This window comes from Strix uralensis, chromosome 7 (genome assembly GCF_047716275.1).
Source record: "Strix uralensis isolate ZFMK-TIS-50842 chromosome 7, bStrUra1, whole genome shotgun sequence".
In the NCBI taxonomy this organism is placed as follows: Eukaryota; Metazoa; Chordata; class Aves; order Strigiformes; family Strigidae; genus Strix; species Strix uralensis.
Genome location: NC_133978.1, coordinates 37,624,793 through 37,643,849, shown reverse-complemented (window position 1 = coordinate 37,643,849; position 19,057 = coordinate 37,624,793). Strand labels below are relative to the sequence as shown.

The window sequence follows — 19,057 nt, the reverse complement described above, 5'->3', positions numbered from 1 at the left end:
CTGTACTGCCTGGGGACACCGGTGTGCCTCAACTAAGGGCTTGAAGACAAGTTTTCTGTTGACTGGGTGGAAGTACATTGATTAGGTGACACCCTAAGGAGTTTCTCTTGTAAATTATGCAGCAAAGCAGTGAAGGTGATTTTACTGCAGAAAGAATAAAGAGTGAGCGCACTGATGCTCAACAAAAACTCTATAAATGAGCCCCTGATTTGGCACTGCAGCCTCTTTAGACTTTTCATGCAGAACTAGCAGAGTCTAATCCAATTTAAAATGCATCCAAATTCCCAGCAGCCACCGGCAGGAAAGCAGGACAAAGCTGACATCCAGACGGCCAGCTCTGAGAGGGGACCTGGAGCTGAGACAGGACTGAGACACCTGAGGGTGAGTGTTTGTCTGCAGGCAACTCGCCTCAACCAGGGCAAACTTCCAACAGCAGCAACATCGCTAAACCTTGTCCTAATTTCAGCTATCAGCTCCAATCCTATTTCCTCTGCCTGACTGGGGCTTGTGGCCACCTTGACCTTAGTTTCCCAGTTATGAAAATAACGTGAATGAAAACACTTCTGTAGTTGCTGGGCAAATCTAGAGCAAAATTGTTTAAGAAAAAAAAAAAAAAGAAAGAAGAAAGAAAAAGAGAACTATTTTAAGAACTATTTTAAACGCTGTGGCTGACTCTGTATTTCTCAAGACCAAAGCAGCCCACAGGCCATCTGTCTCCTGGAGAACTGGTCTCTGAGATTGGGCACAGAAAGATCCTCAAGCACACCATGACTTAGAAATCAGCTCCAAGACAGGGAGGACTGTTTTATTTGCTGGCTTGGAATACCCCATCCATGGCCTAGTAATCCTCTCTTCATCCTCCTGATGAGAGCAAGCTGAGAGGTCACCAGGATTTGCCCCAAATAGCTCGGGTTCGCAGTGTGGTCTGGAGCCAGTTTGGATAAGCATAAAAAGCTTTGGATAAGCCATGTTAAAGTAAAGGTCAGATGAGATCACTAGACTGCTGATCATTCATGACTGAAGTATTATTTTCAGTTTCCACAAGGGATCCTCATTTTTAAGCAGGAAGAAGATGGATTTTTCAGAGACTGCTTCTCTCAAATGTTAACACGAGGTGTCAGATTAAAGTTGGGTTTTTTTTCCCCTACCTGTCATCATCCTCAGAAGAGTCTCATCGAGGCCAGCTCTGAAAGCCTTATTGGCTTGCACAGTTCCTAAAATATCACAGCTGAAATTGTCAGCAATTGGTGAAACCTGTTTAACTGCAAAACCACCCTCATTTCAAGAGCACCGCACCCTGAACATACACAGATTTTTTTTCACACGCATATCCATCTCAGGACCAGGGTTTTGACCCCACGACTGTGCTAGGATTCAGTAGGAAGATCTACTCAATGTAGAAAAAGTCAACAGAGCAGAGCTGCGTCGGGAAGATGCTTTAGCAGAAGCTCCTCCTGTCCTAAACCTTGGGGAGGGCTAACCAAACCAACCCAGGGACAAGTCATTCGTTTTCATCTGCTGCACAAACATCACCAAAAGCAAAGCAGCCTGGTAGATATCTCCTCTCCATGAGCTCCTCTTATGCTTGATTACAGGAATGCTAATAAACCCACTGCCAATGCCCCACGGGCACAGCCCTGCTCGGATGACTTCCCAATGAACATTTTTCCTGGCTCAGTTAACTGCCACACTCATGGATTTGTTTCATCCTGGTAACTGATTTGCTCTTTCCAGAGTCATATTCATTGAAACTGAGTATTTAACAAAACCAGACATGTTTATCCAATATGAGGAGTCATAGCTGGCTGGGAGAATGTGGAAACTGAAGTGATGGAGGCTGCCAAATACTCATGAGCACTGTTAGCGGTACAGTGCAAAAGAAATGTCCAAAAAGATGGCTCCTGAAAGTAAAGCTTAACCCCTAGAAGGACTAAACGAGGGGAGAGACTGGGGTTGTCACTAACTGCTCTTACCTGCCCACGTACAGCTGGTGGTAGTAGCTTTCACAGATGCAGTGAAATACAGAGGCGAGACCAAAAAAAGCACTGAGGACATTTGATACTGCAACAGTGCTTATGTCTCTTCTGTGACGGTGGATTGCTTTAAAAAAGTGTCTTAACTTCCAGCTCTGCAGCCCCGGCAAGGCTCGGTGCTCACAACTGACCATGATTTAAAAGGATCCTGCTTTAAACGCAGCTTCTGGGTGTCTGGCACGCCGGCCTGCTGGTGGGGCAGGAGTTTTTCTCTGGAGCTGGCTTGTATAGGCCTTAGCCATTAAATCTTCATATACTCAGCATAAAATAATATAGAGCAAAATCTATCATGCTGATAAAGACTGAAATCAGTAATCAGCATAAGAGTTGGGAGACGCAATTTAGATATTATTATGCTATTAGAAATCTAAGTCCATTGACACCTACACATGAGAACTTGAAATTAATAAACACAATTTCGGATATTTTCATTTGATAAAAGTCCTCCGAAAGCTGCAAAGAGGGATAAGACCAAGTTGCTAAAGGGAGACAAAGAACATCCTCAAGATTGCAAAGGCTCTGTGAAGGATGGGAGAGCACAGGAGCAAAAACCTGTGTGAAAAATTTGTCTTTGAGCAAAATCAGGCTCTGACCTGGCTGAAGGGATGCCAGCCAGTCTGTCTGAGCTCCAGGTCACTTGTGCAGACTCTGACATTTTGCACTGAAAATCAGAAACTGAGGGTGACCAGCATTGCTTAAAATAAGATGACAGACGTCTCCAATGAAGGCGGTAGGAATCAGTGACTGCATTTGAACAGCAGCCTTAATTTTTTGGCCAAGTCTTTGTCAGTGTTCAAACACCTCCCCCCTTGAGTTTTTAAAGCAAAAAAAGAAAAACATTTTGGTGAGGATGAAGGGCAGGAAGACTTCAGAAAAGGGAAACAACTTCAAGTGAGACATTCCCCTTCACCTTTCAAATGTTATCTCATAGTTACAAGTCCTTTGAGCTAGCAGCTAAAAGGGTAGTTTTCGAAAGAAATATTGCCTGCTGGGCTAAAGCAGGTTGCTAGAAAAAGTGTAAGCAATTTTAGTAATAGTGTACTCCTTCACAGATTACTGGTGCTAAGCGTGGAGCAGAGGAGGGTTGGGTGGATACAAAATGCTCGACCCCATCCTCCCACTCTCATTCCTCTGCTTTAGTTTTGTTCCAGAAAAGTGCATTACCTGTCTCCCTTGGAAACCTGTCCCTATGGCAACATATAGGGCAACATATAGGACTATCTTGATGCAGACCTGCTAGTACTTTGACAGCCCCTTCTTTTTGTGACACTTCTTACAGTAACATCCTGAGATTGTCAGAAAGATGACGTGAGATCACCCGTGTCCAAGATAAAATTTGGATGCTTTTCTACTGTGAACTTGTTTTTGCAGTCTTTCACTCTTCTGGCTCCTGAACTCTCAGTCTGTATATCACGACTGCAATTTTATCTGAAATGTGTTGCAAAAATCTATGTATTTGCCTTTATCAGCAAAAAATCCGTAACCTCAAATGAGATGTTTTTGACAAGACCTACTTTCCATAAAGTCACGCTGCCAAGTATCACGTGCTGCTTCTGTGGTTCTTTCCGAACTGAATCCCACATTGGCTTTTCCCTTGTTTTGTTCAGATGCTAACAAAGTTTACTTGTACCTACGCCACCAACACAATGAATTTCTAGCTACACTCTTTATACACACTGTTACTTGGATTAACACTGTTATCATTTTTTTCCACTCGGTTGGGAATAAATATGCTACATCTAAGCACATCATAAATTTACCAATTAAAAATACCCCGTGCGCTGCTGGCTTTGGATGATAAGAGGGACTGTATGTGTATGCAGGGTGATAACCTTGAGCTCCATGAACTGCAGTCAGGACTTCTGATTCCAAAATCATAAAACTCCTCCCCAGGGGCAGTAACTAGCCACAGCCAACAGTTCCGGGCTACGTCCTAAACATCTACAGACTTCAGAAAGGTTGAGACCCTTTGGAGTGATGCTCACAATGAAACCTGTCACAGCGGGGCTTTCATTGCACACAGAGACATGACAGCACGAGGTACAAGGGTGTTTGTTTGAATCCCTACTGAACAGAGCCAGATGTCTAACATTTCACATGAAAAAAAGGTTAAAAATGAAACTGTGGTCTGTGACACCAAGATGCAATTCAAATTTCTTCCATTAAATAGCAGAGCAGGTATTGAGGTAATCTTCTCTGGACTTTAAAGCTCACGAGCCTCCAGAATTGCTTATTCCTCACCAAGAACAAAGACAGCTTGGAACCTTGCTCTCACTGCAGGAAAAGTCAGGTGTGGATGAATATTGACACAAATTAAGTCATACATTTGCGTGTATGCTCTTTGAGAAAGTGCAGGGGCACTTTGATCGGATGTGCCCTCCTGGTAGGTCCCAGAGGCTCTTGTTGTCTTTGAGAAGGCTGGGAAAATAAGAAAAAGGTGTCTGTACTGCCAAAAACAAGAGGATATAAAGCAATCACGGAAGTTATGATTTGGGGCCATCTGTGAGTCCAACAAGCTATAATTTATAATTGAGAATTTCTCTCATTTATAAATCAGAAATTAAGAATCTCTAGCTTTCAAGATCCTTTCTTGAAGGTGAGAGGTTCGCATTAAACTCAAACCCAGTACTTACCCAGCTTATCCACTACACAGATCCAACTAATACACCAGACAAAAAAGAAGTCCTATCATTTTCAGTTGCAGCAGAAGGCATTTCATCATCAGTTTCTGCTCCTTTTGTCCCAACTGTCTGTCAACATTAAGGAAGACAGCAAGAGTACACCACTGCACCAGGATTAGACTTCAGAACAAGAAACTTTCCACAATTACTTTTTATTTTACATATGACTTGGAATAGTTCTGCAGAGTCATGGCAATGAAAACTTTAAAGTATTTTCTGTATTTTTAATGGGGTTTAAAAAATATTCCTTCTGGTTTGTTCCCTTTTTTTCTATGCTTGTCTTCCTGTTAATGTTTATGCCAAGAACCATTGTGAAACCTCTCCGGTATCATCAGTCCATAAATATCATTTATCATTTCTAGATACATACATGCATGCACACTTGGGCTTCATAATTAGGCAGGAAAAATGTCAGACCCATAAAAAGCAAAACACAGCCCGTTACGTGCTGGGTGGCAGAATCAAATGGAGGCAGTGGGAGGCTGTGAGCTGCCTGAAGCTCCGAGTCCTGGCTGTAGTCAGGAACAACAGATGGTGTTTGTCGAGAGGATAGAGCCTTACCTTCTTATTTTATCATGGAAATAACACAGTAAGAAAACTATCAACATTCACTATTTTATCTAACAGATTTAAGAACTACATCCCACAGAAAAAACCCCAGAATTCCTGCTAGAAAACAGACCACCAGATGCAACTGGAAATCCCAATTAAAAAATGCAGTTTTGTTTATCAAGAGACATTGTCAGCCATTGCATGTATTTTATTTTCTCATTAAGGAAATGCACTGAGCATATACAGAGATTACATTCAATACAGATTTATCATTACAGAACAATCAGCAAATAAAGATACAAACAATACATATTTCCTGTAGCAGAACAGATTGAAGGAACTGATTCAAGCTGAGAATGAAATGAGAAATACTTAAACCAACGTGATTTTTACACAGATGAGGTATTTAAGTCTAAATTAACATTCTCAGCCAAGATCTGTTGCATTGTTGCAATCTTTATAGTCAACAGCTTTATCAGACTTGAGCCTAGCAACTAAGCACAGACCAGAACCGCCTTGTCTGAGAGCCCAGTCTGAAGCCACAATCTACATGCAATGATGAAAGGATCCATACAGAGGGAAGAGTACAATAAAACACGGAGACAGTTTGGTCCCTGTGCCAGGCAACAGCTACAAGGCAGGTTAGGGTTAAACTCTACAAGGAGGTTTCACTGATTTCAGTTGAAGCAGCTCTAGAGTTTGCAACCTTAATAAAACGTTTGTGAATGTGCAGAATTCTATGACATGCTGCCTGGAATTGATTTTTCAAAGAATTCTACTGAAAAAAAGTCACAACACAAAGCTAGTGGAAAAACCACTTTGCCACATATTTTGCGAGTTCCATAAACTTGATGACCAAATCTTTTTCCAAATGTGCAACTAGAACTCGAAAGACCACCTCTACTTCATTTAAGCCAGTCCTATGGATGTGGTGTGCCAGAGATTCAACCAGATCATCACAGCTGGACATTAAAACCTACAAATATCACTCAGCTGCTTGTCTGTCCCTCCTGAGTTTTGAATCAAAGGAGGTACCACCCTGCTCTCTAGTACCATAGACCCGAGACCCTGCGTAGAGCTATCATATCGTGCCTTCTGCCACTTCTTGTCCTGCCTAGTTTCAACATAACCACTTCAAAGGACCGTCTGCCTAGTAGCTAGTGATGCACAATGCCTTCTACGATGTGGCCTTTTCTGGATCATTTGGTAAAACTGCAATGAATGGGATTATTAAAAATGCTGATTTAGTTCCTTACATCTCTGAAGATCTCCAAGTAATTTCATTCACTTTGCAAAATGAAAAGGATACATAAACCACCACAGATCAACTCAGTCACGTCATTGAAGGGGGAGATATACACTTTTACTCTCAAAGAATGAAGTTTAGGACAGTGAAGAATTAACTACAGTTGAAACAGCAAGAAGAATTTGGATAAACAAAAATGTTATTACTGGAATTATAATTTGCCTACAAGACAGGGATTAACCACTTGTTCTCAAACCAGCAGTAGAGGTAGAATGAGCTGATCTTTGGAGGGAGTTTACCAGTTCAAAACAACTTCCAAGCTCTTTTTTTTTTTTCTTCTTCCTCCAATGTTGTGGTAAGATTCTCAAAAGATCAGGAAAGAGGACTGGAAGGGCTTTTTGCAGCAAATATACATAACATACCTCCTTGCATTGTTCTTTTAATGACCTTCTGAGTTTGTATTAATACTAAATCATCTTTAAGTTTTCTAGTTTTGTCAAGTTTGCAAATGTTCTCTGAAAGACTAATTTGCTTGCTAGAATTTTCAGTCACTTTGTGCTTGAAAATTCTAGCTTGCTTTTGAATGTCTGCCAACAGTAAACAGCATTTGGAAGAGATTGGTCCTTTACCCTACTACGGGGCTACTCGCAGCTAAGATTTCTCTTTCTCTTCATGCGTACTATCTAAATTGTAGGAAAATGTTACATATTCGCACAATCAACCCCTTATACACAAGAAGAGGGCAGTGTTACTTATGTATAGGTCAAGACATATATAGCAGATGAAACAATTTTTATCTGAACATCTGTCAGGTCTGTCTACTGCTTTTTTGCCTGAGAAATATGGTACATGGAGTAATGTGATTAGGAAATACAATCATCCCTTTCTATAAAGGCAGACTTGTTGCTTCAGGATACTCTTTTTTTCCCCCCCCGTCATGTCAGCTTCAACAACGGGTGCCCCAGCAATGTAAAGAGGAGGAGAGAGAAGTAGCTCGTGGAGGTGGTGACTCCTGAAGCCAGGCTTTTTGCATTGCAGTTGCTTGAGTAGCAGCAGTGAACGCTCACCCCAGGCGCTCTGGCCCCGTCCCTCCGTGCCCGCTCGCAGAAGGACCTGAACGAACAGGACTTCATGACGCCACCTGCAACAGAGCCACAGTGAACCCAAAGGGACCTGCACTGTCCTGGTCACCCGCTCCTGCCCGCTGCCCCCCGCATGAACCTGACCATCCAACACTCAGCAACAACATTAGGTTTGGCCATTCTTTACAAGTAAATAAACGCAATTGGATCTGATTACAGCACACTAACAAGCTCTCACTTCAGTTAAATAATTGTAACTTATCTTAGACTCAACTGATGCAGCTTAAGTATCTCTGAACATGCTCAAGTGCAGTGCCTCATTAGCTTCTTTTCCTTCCTAATTTCCAGGTAAGCCATTTAAGTTAAAAATAACAGATTTAAGTACATATATATTAAAAATAACATATATATATTAAAAATAACAGATTTAAGCAGGCAATACTTAAAATGCTTTTTTACAGCTTTCACATAGTGTGGATATGGCTCATCATGGCATACTGACACATCATACTCAGTGGGATTTTCCATCAGATTGCTGCTAAACCAATAAAATTAAGGACTGAGATTTATTAATAGGGTTTATTTGGAAACATTTCCCTTTGTTTTTCTGCTTAGCTTACTATATACTCTTCTCTTTCCAACACTGATTCTTTCTTTCTGTTATCAAAAATTGAGTGAGTCCGAACTGTTTGTGACCACTTACTTGCTTGTCCTCTAATGATCGCACATGCATCTGAATGCCCCGGACATTGCTGAGTCCCTTGCCTGTTACAGTCTTCATCACTAGAACCTACACAGGTGTAACACTGCAGTGCTTCGCCTGGCATTAAGGAAAAAAAGACCACTTATAACAGTAATGTTTAGAGTTTACAAAGAATATTGTAAAATATCAGCTACATGGTCTAATTTTGTTTAAAGCACATGCAAAAAAATGCACAAAGCTTAAAAAAATCTAAAGATTCTGCAAATTCTATCAATTTTTCTTTTTTAGTAGTGGTCCAGATACTGATTTTAAAGATAAAAAAACAGCCACATATTCCTTAGCTGTTATAATCTGCACTTAAAATAATCCAAGAACAACTGATGTTCTGTAATTGCATTCACACCTTCTTGTAACATTGTCAGAGCAGTCCACTCTTAACAGCTTGGGAGTATGATGCTTTTTCCCTCTCTGTCATGATCTTTGGTCCACAGTACCATGAAAAAGTACATTGTAAACACATAAAATCTTACTATGACCCATATTTTTTTTTTTTCTAAAATACCAATTCAGCTGAAGGCACAACAGTATACCTTAAGAGTTTTGCTTTGGTTTAAACATTACATTACAACCACAACTCGATCCCCTTTCTTTTCCTTGGTTCCAACTACACGGTATTTTCAAAGGCATGCATGAATTTTAAATATATTTAAAATACCATGCTTCAAACTTGCAGAGCAGAAGGCATGCTTGCTGTCCACAGGGACATTTAAATCTGTTAGCATACATATTTATGTTTACATTACATAGCAGAGGTGAAATTCTGTGCTGTTAACCACATACACAAAATCATCTGAAACCAAACCAACCCAGGAGAGAAGCCCAGAACAGCAAAGAGGCTCAGCCATGCCTGAAGTAGCAAATTAAAAAGAAATAAATAAGGAAAGAAAAGGGAGTTGACTTACTTTTGAGTACAAAAAGGGAGCTGACAAGAACCAGGCTGAAGACTGTCCACATCATGGAGATACAAGAGATGTACCATTAGCCAGGGAAAGCAGTTTGTTTGCTATTAAAGCCTTAATGCTTGTCTTACATACCTAATCCTCTGCAGAGGATAACTTACAGGATAAAGAGGTGTGCGAGAATGCTACTTATCTAGCTTATTCTGGTTGTACTTCTAATCACACATACTTCATCTCCACAAACCCTGCAGGCAAATTCTTCCAGTAGCAGGAAGAAGAAAATATATTCACCTTTCAGTGATAGACATGCTTAAAAACCACCACCCCATCATCGCACGTCGCAGCCTCCAACTCATGCAAACAGTCTCATTACACTGGCCTATGGGATTTGCTGGATCAGGGTCAGAGTATTAAACAGTTTGGAGGATTAAGCCTATGCTTGAGACCTGAGAGGTCCAAATCTAGCGCATATATATATATATTTATAGAGAGAGCAAGGTATAGATATGTGCACAGAAGTAGTATATTCTTGTGACCCACGGAGTGCTCCACGCAGCGACCCATGAAGTGTTTCTGTGAAGGAATTCATTAATACAAGCTGCTGTATCTGGCACTGCACATGGAGTAAGCAAGTGAAATACATAAAATAGAGCCATACTTATCTTCAACTTTCAACGAAAAAATTTATTTACAATAGAGAATTTCATTTAAGTGACATGCATTTTCATTTTTTTTTCATTTTAAATTTTATTTTACAAATCAGCAAATGCAGATAAAGTTTACACTCCTTAAGGCAAGAGTCCCCATGCAAGTAATACATGTTTATATTAAATCCAAAAGACATCCAACATGGGAACTCATGTACAAAGGGAAGGCTAGGATCAGCAATTTGTAATTTCTTAGAGAACTTGACAATCTCCCTGATACAGGAACTTTGAGATCAACTTGCTATGAATTATACTATGAAAATGCAAACAATAGCAAGAAATTCTGATAGTCATCTTAGTACTGCATACAATTAAATCAACTTTATTTAGAAAGAAAATACAGTAGTGCATACGAAAAAGTGAAAATATAACCTGTCCACATAAATGTATGGACATCAGTGTGCCAATGGTCATATTGCACTCAATATCGAAGTCCAGAAATTTGGTTAAAAGTTAGCTTTTCCCCATTTTGGCAATCAGTTCATCACAAATCTTTGTTAATTCTTCTATCTCTTTATTCTGGAAAATAAAAGATAATATTAAGTATCATGAAAAATATTACTGCATTAAGATGAGGTTGATTTTTAAATTATCCAACCTTTGGGAGAAGTGTTGGACAATTAAGTTTTCTCCAATACTGATAACAGAATATCTATACATATAGACAGATATATATATAAATATAGATATGCATACATAGTACAGCTACGTATAATGCATTCAAACAATATACTTATTTCCACATACAGCTTCTCTGACTTCAATAATTACAATTTAGCACTAAAGCAGACAGTTTTATAGCAGTCGTTCCTAGCACACGATAATAATACACAGTGTAAATTTGTTTCTAGGCTGCACTTTTACAGCATTATTTTCACCCTGTTTTCCAGGGACTCTAAGCAAGGAAGAGCTGCACTATTCTGAAAGCAAGCTCCTTTGCCAATCTAGAGAACACGGGATATAAATAGGGATTTCCTACAGTCACTTTTGCCCTAAGCTGTACAGATTGTTACCTGATCATTTTGTCTGTGTTAACAGTGGAGGCACATAAGCTAGCACTGGAATTACAGCTAAAACTAAAAGTGGAAACAAAAACTGAAAGAAGAACTAAAGCAAGTTCTTAAACCCGAGAACCAAAGCAAAGCAAGGGCCCTGCCTGGCACACAGATGCACACTGAGCTTTGACCGAGCCTGGATGGGTCCCAAGAGCAGGCCCGGGGCTGAGATCAAAGCCTGACAGATGGGTCTGTTTGCCTGAACTACCCAGTGCAGGCAGCTGATTTTGTTCTAAGGTTTAGGCAACGCTGCTCTCCCGGGGTCGGGGAGCTGGACGTGAGGAGAAGACGGGTCCTCGGGCAGACCCTGGCTGCAAGTATGAGCTCCAGAGAGGAGAGCTGGATGCAGCCACCCTGGGGAAGTTTCACTTAACTTTGGTTATCCTGTTGATTTGTGTGTTAAAAGAGCTGAATTGCTATTTACCTTTTGTTCCAGTGTTCTTTCCAATGCATCCACCTTCAGCTGCTCTTTACGAAGGCTGGCCTGGTACGCTGCTTGCTCTTGCTGAGCCTTGCCTCTCACTTGTGCAATTTCAGCATTGGCTCTAGAAAAACACAGATTTTTGTCACATCAGGTTCTCTACAGGAAAGGACAGTGGGTACCGAAGGATGGACTGCATACTAACAGATGGGTGCTGAGGGCAGAGCTACCTTCTGAATGTCTTTGAAAGTATTCTGAGATTTGTCCCTGGAGACTTCTCATAACTCCTTCTCTTGCTCAGCAGAAGCTGCAAAGTATTTTCTTAATGTCTGTGCTGCTCCCTTCATGCTTCTCTCAGATATCTGTGCTGGGGTCACAAATATCACTTTGGTAGAAGTGTTTTATGGCAGTTTTTAAACCTGATCTCCAGCTCTTACAGATTAGACTCACAGCTGGGACTACAGCTGGAAAGCAAATCCAAGTCTTACTTTGTTTTAGGCACTGATCAACCCTAGTGACATTTTGGAAACATCTCTTGGGTCTAGGGGACTGTAATAAGAGTCCTGAATGTAACCCCTAGAAATCATCACAGAATGGTTTGGGTTGGAAGGGACTTTAAAACCCATCTAGTCTCAACCCCCTGCCATGGGCAGGGGCACCTTCCACTAGCCCAGGTTGCCCAAAGCCCCATCCAACCTGGCCTTGAACCCTTCCAGGGTGGGGGTAGCCACAGCTTCTCTGGGCAACCTGTGCCAGTGTCTCACCACCCTCACAGGGAAGAATTTCCTACTATGCATGCACATGTGGCATGATCTTTTGTGCAACTATTCCTTGTTGCCCTCAGCACAAGTTGGGCTGATCCCACTTAGGAAACTGGTGTTACGAGGGACAGATGGCCTGACTGACTGCACTGGAACAGCTGAGCAGCACTCACACGGTCGGTTCTGCTGACTGATACAGGGGCAATAACAGAGCACAGGGGCAACAGCACGTGTCTGGGGGCAGGAATACTGGCTGCAGGGGCAAATATATGAGCACAGCCCTCCACAGCTGCATAAACCTAGCTAATGGCTCCTTTCTTGATCTTCCCTAAGATCAAGAATTACAGCATTTCATTCCTATTACAGCATTTCATTCCATTCTCCATTACAGAGCAGCCTGTGCTCCGCGCATTGAAGAAGCAGGTTTGGGAATCCTCCTGAAGCATGAACTCCCAAAAAGATATGTGTACATACAATTACCTGTCCAGTTTTTCCTCAGCATGAATTTTGAGCGCTTGATATCTCTGTTCTTCCTTCTTTACTCGTGACAAATATTCCTGTGCACATTTCTTTAGCACTTCTTCATTCTTAAATGAGAAGATTACATTAAATTTAATCCAAGAGGTTGAAGTGTAGGACAGGCACCTATTTGCAGGAGTGACATTGAGATGAGGTCTCCCCTCAGCCTCCTCTTCTCCAGACTAAACCCCTCCAGTGCCCTCAGCCGCTCCCCATCAGACCTGTGCTCCAGACCCTGCACCAGCTCTGTTGCCCTTCTCTGGACACGCTCGAGTCATTCAATGGCCTTTTTGGAGCGAGGGGCCCAAAACTGAACCCAGTCATCGAGGTGCAGCGTCACCAATGCGGAGACGTGTGCTCAAGTCCCACAGTTCTGTGACATCTACTGAAATCGCAGTGCCACAGATGGGAGCAAGTTACTCTTGATCAAAATCTTTTAAAATTTATTCTAAAATGAAAGCACAAATGTACTTTCATGCTCTACCTCCCCCAGCACACTGCAGTCTAATGTAGTACATCAGATTCGACTGGAAACAAAGACATGCCTTCTGTTTAGCAGCACCGGTATACACAAGAGCCTGCTCAGCTTCGTTCTTTGAAGAAGGAGACTTTAACTTGACTCACCTTCCGAAAGCCCTCCAATACTTCTTTCATTTTTTCATATCTCCTGAAAAGATCAGCCAGTGATTTCTCCACTGAGTTCAGATCTGCCAAAGCTTGTTCCTTCTCCACTATCAGCTGCTGAACAGTGTGATGGGAGACAGATTTCTCTCTCTGTTCATCCTCTGTTAGAAATAAGAGAAGGGGAGGAAAAAAAGCAATTTTCAGAAGGGTAACAGTAGTAAGAACACCGATTTCACTATCATCTATAGTTTCTACTATACTGTGCTCTATGTTGTGTATTAGTAAGTTTGTAGGACCCAGAAAAGGCCTTTTTATAAAAAGACACAATCCTGTTTTGGAAAGAGGTTGCTAAATACAGTGATATTTAAATATTTTGATGTTAGGGGAAAATGGGAATATATCTCTGTACTGATGATTTATTTCACCTGAACTCAGCTGCTTCCATGAAAAAGGCAGGTGTTGGATTTCCCTTGTTTGCCTGAAGATGCACTAGCTGAAGGAAAGTTATAGTACTAGCACTGGCAATAAATTATTTGCCACTGCTGATACACGCTTGTCATCTTTTGGCATCTCTTCTAATCCTGTACAAACAAGGCACTTTGTTTAACGGAACTCAAATTCTTCCCTTGGAAATACAGTGTTTTGCAAACTCTCATTCTTAGGATTACTGTAGCAAGTGCCAGAAAGGAAATCTAACACTAGACAGACTTTCTAAGTTCTGATCTGTAGAAAACATCTTCCAAGCTTCTCCTGTGTATAGTTAAATTTGAGGCAGGGATGGTGGGAAGAACACAACGGGAATCCAAATCCGTATGGAAGAGAACTTTGCAGAGGAATTGACCTAGTAATAAATTGGAATACCCGTACAACACTGGAAGAAAAGGTCTGGCATTGTCTTCCAAAGTGCTCTGTGGTTTGCTTCATGTCCTAAAATATGAATCCTGTTACCATGTTTTAAGAGCTACTTTGAATAATACTGAAATAAAAACCAACCCACAAAACATAGCAGTTTTATATTACTGTTTCCCTTCGTGTATGATGGAAACTAAAATAAGGTAAGAAGCTCTCCCATGTAAAAAGCATGGGGCATTTCAGAATCTGCAACTTTTCATTCAGGCCTTTATATGTTGAAATACAAAGAACTAAACAAGAGTTTATTTTTTTTATTTGAATAGAAGCCTTCATCTGAATTAAGCATTTCATAGTGCTGGTCAGCTCTGAAATGTCAAAGTTGATACTGTCAATTCCCAAACTGAGATTAATCTCTTCCTTTTGCATATTCAATCCTTTCATACACTTTTTTGCTAGTCTAACTAAGCCCGGAGCAGCACAGATGCCACACCGTGCGTCAGCTCGTGTTGGCTGTTCTGTGCTCCTCTGCACGTCCTGTGACTGCATCTCGCTCGGGCGGAGCTAGACCACAGGTTATTTTGTTCCGTGTGATGCACAGAGATCAAAAGAACCAGAGAAGCTCTCAGTTCCTGAGCTGAGTTTGCAGCACGAAGTTGTAACACCTTTATTTTACTGGTGAACCTTTGATGTGGCAGAACTGAGAAACCCAGAGCCCTGTAATGCCACATCAGTTTGATAATATTTAACATTTCATAAAAAATAAACATTCTTTCCTATTTTGCCTTCTTGAAGAAACTCTGTGATCATCTGTAATGTCAAAATGTATTCTCAAGTAAAATGAGAAAAGCATTTGTCATCCTTTGTTTATTTTTCTAAATCTGAGAAGTTGTCACCTTGTGTTCCAGCACAAGATTTGTTTAACCACACTGGAGATTACACACTGTCTAGCTCAATTCCAAAACACTTACTGGCAGGATCCTGTTCTTTGGCAAAAACCTCTGTTGTTGCAACTCCATGCAGGGGAAGGGATCCATTTGCATGGCCACGTAACGTACTTAAATGGATTTCATGTCACAGCTTTACTTTTTCTGAGACTGCTGTCTGTGGTATTTTAGCAACTTCCTTCTTACTTGTTTCTAGGGCAATCTAGAAAGTTACTAATTCGTAACTCACTCCCTCACAGCTACGGAGCTCGTCCTGTCCCTGCCAGTGCAGCACGGTGCCCCCCTCTCTCCTCGGCCAGACCAGCTCCTCAAACGCTCGTCCCCAGCCCCACTTCAACTTGCACAAGGGAATTAGGGGCAAGTGACACCCGACGCTGCCTTCCTCCTCTCCCTTCCACTACGTGCTAGAGGTGTCCGTGGAGATTAAACCTGAGCCCTGCATTAAACTCCAAGGGGAAAACAGGAATTTATACTGGAGAAGTGAGTGACATATGAATTGAAAAGAGGGAAAAGTTCCCAGTGAGCTTAAGGAAAGAGGCATCTGATAATCTCAGATAACAGTTAAGACACATTTAAAACCAAAGTGGTTAAATACTACAGAAATCAGAAACTGGCATCTGGCTGGAGGGGCACTGGAAGATCTATGTGCTATTTTCTAAAAGTGTGATTTAGCTTTAATGAAAAAGCTGCTTAGTGGAACTCTGCTGGTAATAGCCTGCCAGTCAAATCTTAGTTAAGGAGTTACAGATACTTATTTCTAAATGTATTTATGAGGTTATGCGATTAAAATATTTTAATTAAATGGCTTCCACGTCTGCAACACACACTGTCCACGGCTCACCAACAATAACAACAGTATGCTCAGGACTAACACTATCCAAATTGACAGAATCAGAGCACCACCACAGCAGATCCGCTTTCAGGCTTAGCTCAGTATTACTTACATTACTTCATGGGAATGCAGCAAATGGAGAACAAAAGCAAAAGAAACTAAAAATGCAAAATGCTGGTGTGAAAGTTGGTGAAAAGCTTTACTTACCAGGCTTGCCTGTTTTGTTTTTGCAAGCAAATAGCAAGAAGCAACAAAAACGGAAGCAAAATAGAAAATCAGGAATTGTTAGGAAAGCAGAAAATAAGTAATGCAACAACCTGTAATGCACAAAGCAGAACATCTGTTTGTTTTTCATAATGAGAATTTAATTATGTATTTAAACGTACAAGTATAAGGATACATTTTTAACAGAAAAAAAACCCACAACATTACAAGTCATCAATAAAAAGGAAATCCACGACAGGGATTTTGGAAGGGAACTGTGGATGGCTGTGATCAAGGTGTGTGTAGGGTGGGGTGCAGCGAACATCGGGGTTACGCAGGCTCCGTTCCATAAGCTGTCAGTGCCACGCAGTCGTGAGCTGCAAAACTTGGGCAACAGTCAGCAAAGCAGCAGCACAAGCAGCAGGCTAGCCTGGGAAGCCTGTTCTTTTTTTTATTCTCCCCTCCTCAGTATAAGCAAGAACGTGTTAGGGGCTGAGGCAAGTGTAAGAAAAAGGGAAAAAAGTTAAGCACCACTAAAAAAATATGCAAAGACACACTAACAGGGATCTATACACTGACAGCTTGCAAACTCTGGCTGTACAGAGTGTGGCATGAAACTAATTGCATAAGCTAAGTTGGGTAACACTGGGTTCTGTATGCATATGACAGCAAATGCTAGACCTGCCACAGCCCTTGAAATCAAAGGCAATTACTGTCTGCAATGCATGTGTTCAGTGCCTTTATAGGCAAACATACACAATCGTGTATTGTTAACATGGAATATTTTCAATATTCATTATGAGTACACATGACAACCTACAAAAAGCTGAGCAGGACTTATCAGCCACACTGAATATTCATTAAAGGGATTTGTGAAATTGGTTCACCTGTAATGCCCTCCTAACAGGGCTGTATAAATAGCTCAGAAGGGTTAAATCACACACAGAAACAGCACAGGCATTTCTTTTGTTAAAATGCCTGTTTTGCTTCAGCAGTAAGGTGTTATTGTGGTATAGTTCAGTGAAGTATATGCAAATAGCACACAGACAATCATTTTCCTCTACAACATGGCATTTGGATGAGTGAATCCCTTTATCAAAAGGGATAGTAATTTACGACAAATGACAGGAGAAAGTGGGACAATTAGATCAAAAATTTACATTAAATGCAGGGAGAGGAAGTCTCACATCTAATGTATTACCATGCTGTAGAATTTGCATACTGCTCTAATTAACACATGCGTTCTGTGGCACTGTTGTTGTTTCAGTTACTTTGCAAATGGACAGCAAATTACATTATTTATAGCCATAGCTCTTAAAAACTTGCCACAGATCATTTGAAAGACTGACTGACGCTCTGGTTTTGAAGTTTAAAGATCTTTCTATTTCTTCAGTGGTCAATGGCCCAATGCTTTAATTATCTTTGCTTTCTTTGCAACAAGAAGAGAATTTTTGCAACAACTGTAGAATTTACTATGTACGCCACAGCTGTGCCTTTCCCTTAAGACCCCTATTCTATACCTTCTTGTTGCACTGTGCTCTCACAATTTGAATATTTTTTAAAATTCTGTTTCTCAAAAATAGAATTTGAATTTGTTATCAAAAAGAAATTTCTGTTGCTAACTATATGCATGTTGGGGAAAAAAGGACAGGTCCTGTGTTTGTACATATGAATGGCCAGGTTCAGAGACAATGCCTTACCAGAGTATGTTTAGTGTAAACCAAAATGAATTAAGTTTTTTGCATACTCTGGTCACTTCTATTTTAACACTTGTATGATGAGAATGACAGACATTATGTCAGAAGGCAGGCAGATTTGCTCAGTTGTACATACAAAAAGGAAACAGAGGCATAACACCATAGAGAATGAAGCCAGGCATATTATTATTATTATTATATATTATTCATTACTATATATTTTATTTAGTTTATTTATTATTATTGTAATAACTGATATTTATTTATTTATTTAGAGCCCATTTTTCCCTTCACTTGAAAGGAGGCTGGGGTGTCTCCCAATGGCTGAGAAATGCAGGAAGGCAGCAAAAACACCAGACATTGAACCACTTGCCCCCACTCTCTTTGGGCAAAGATAAGCAAATTCACTACAAACGTATATAAACACAAATCAAGCATTAATTAAAAAAAAAAAATTAATTTAAAAGAAACCAAAAATTTTGGGGTCACACCATACTGACTGCATATGAGGGGGCTGCCAGTTTTAAAAGGGGTGAAACAATATGTTATGTTGATAGCTGTAATAAAAATCCTTCCCTGTTCAAAACCTGTTAGAAAGATGCAGGTACGCCTGTTGTGCTCCTGTCACTCTGTGACAGTTCTCTCAGGGGTGTAAGGGGAATAATTTCTTTCTTTTTTTTTTTCAACAAAGACAGTGCAAACAGGCTGGATTCATACCACTCCCTGCTCGCTGGGATCACTAGCTAGGCCAGCCTTCCTCCTGCATCTCACAGCCCAGATTTAACTCTGAGGCTACTTTCAAAGGCTTTTAACAATATTTCACAGTTCTCTGCTGCTTTACTCGAGCCCGGTCCTGCTTTCTCATCATCCACTATTTCTTTTCCTGCTCTTCCCAGCAATTTTGGCCACAGAGAACCCACGACCCTGCTCAACCATTCGCCTTTCTGGGACACAGCTCCAGCTGAAGCAGGACAGGGCAGCATGAGCCACTGGTGCTTTCTATAGCCAGACTAAGAAAAAGAGCTTTGGAAATCTTATGAAGAGGCTTTGAAATCACATCCCAGGGGCCAGACCTCCTGTGCCAAGGAAGCACACGAGTCCTGAAACCTTTGGTTTTGAAATGCTACTGCATGTAGCATTTTTCATTTGTGGGGCATGCTGTTAACAAAGGTGTTTTCTAATTGC

The 19,057-nt window shown here is 40.9% G+C and overlaps 1 protein-coding gene across 8 annotated transcripts in view; it reads right to left on the bottom strand.

Annotated features, from left to right (window-relative positions):
- Positions 1-9,914: 9,914 nt before the first annotated feature.
- The window catches only part of TACC2 (transforming acidic coiled-coil containing protein 2), a 152,782-nt gene continuing 143,639 nt past the window's right edge, over positions 9,915-19,057 (bottom strand). For all 8 annotated transcript variants that reach the window (XM_074875457.1, XM_074875456.1, XM_074875455.1 and 5 more), the window contains 4 exons: positions 13,344-13,504; positions 12,681-12,787; positions 11,443-11,563; positions 9,915-10,482 (listed from right to left, as the gene is read on the bottom strand). In XM_074875457.1, coding sequence (XP_074731558.1) covers positions 10,417-10,482; positions 11,443-11,563; positions 12,681-12,787; positions 13,344-13,504 — 455 coding nt within the window. In that variant the 3' untranslated portion in view covers positions 9,915-10,416. The remainder of the gene's footprint in view (positions 10,483-11,442; positions 11,564-12,680; positions 12,788-13,343; positions 13,505-19,057) is intronic.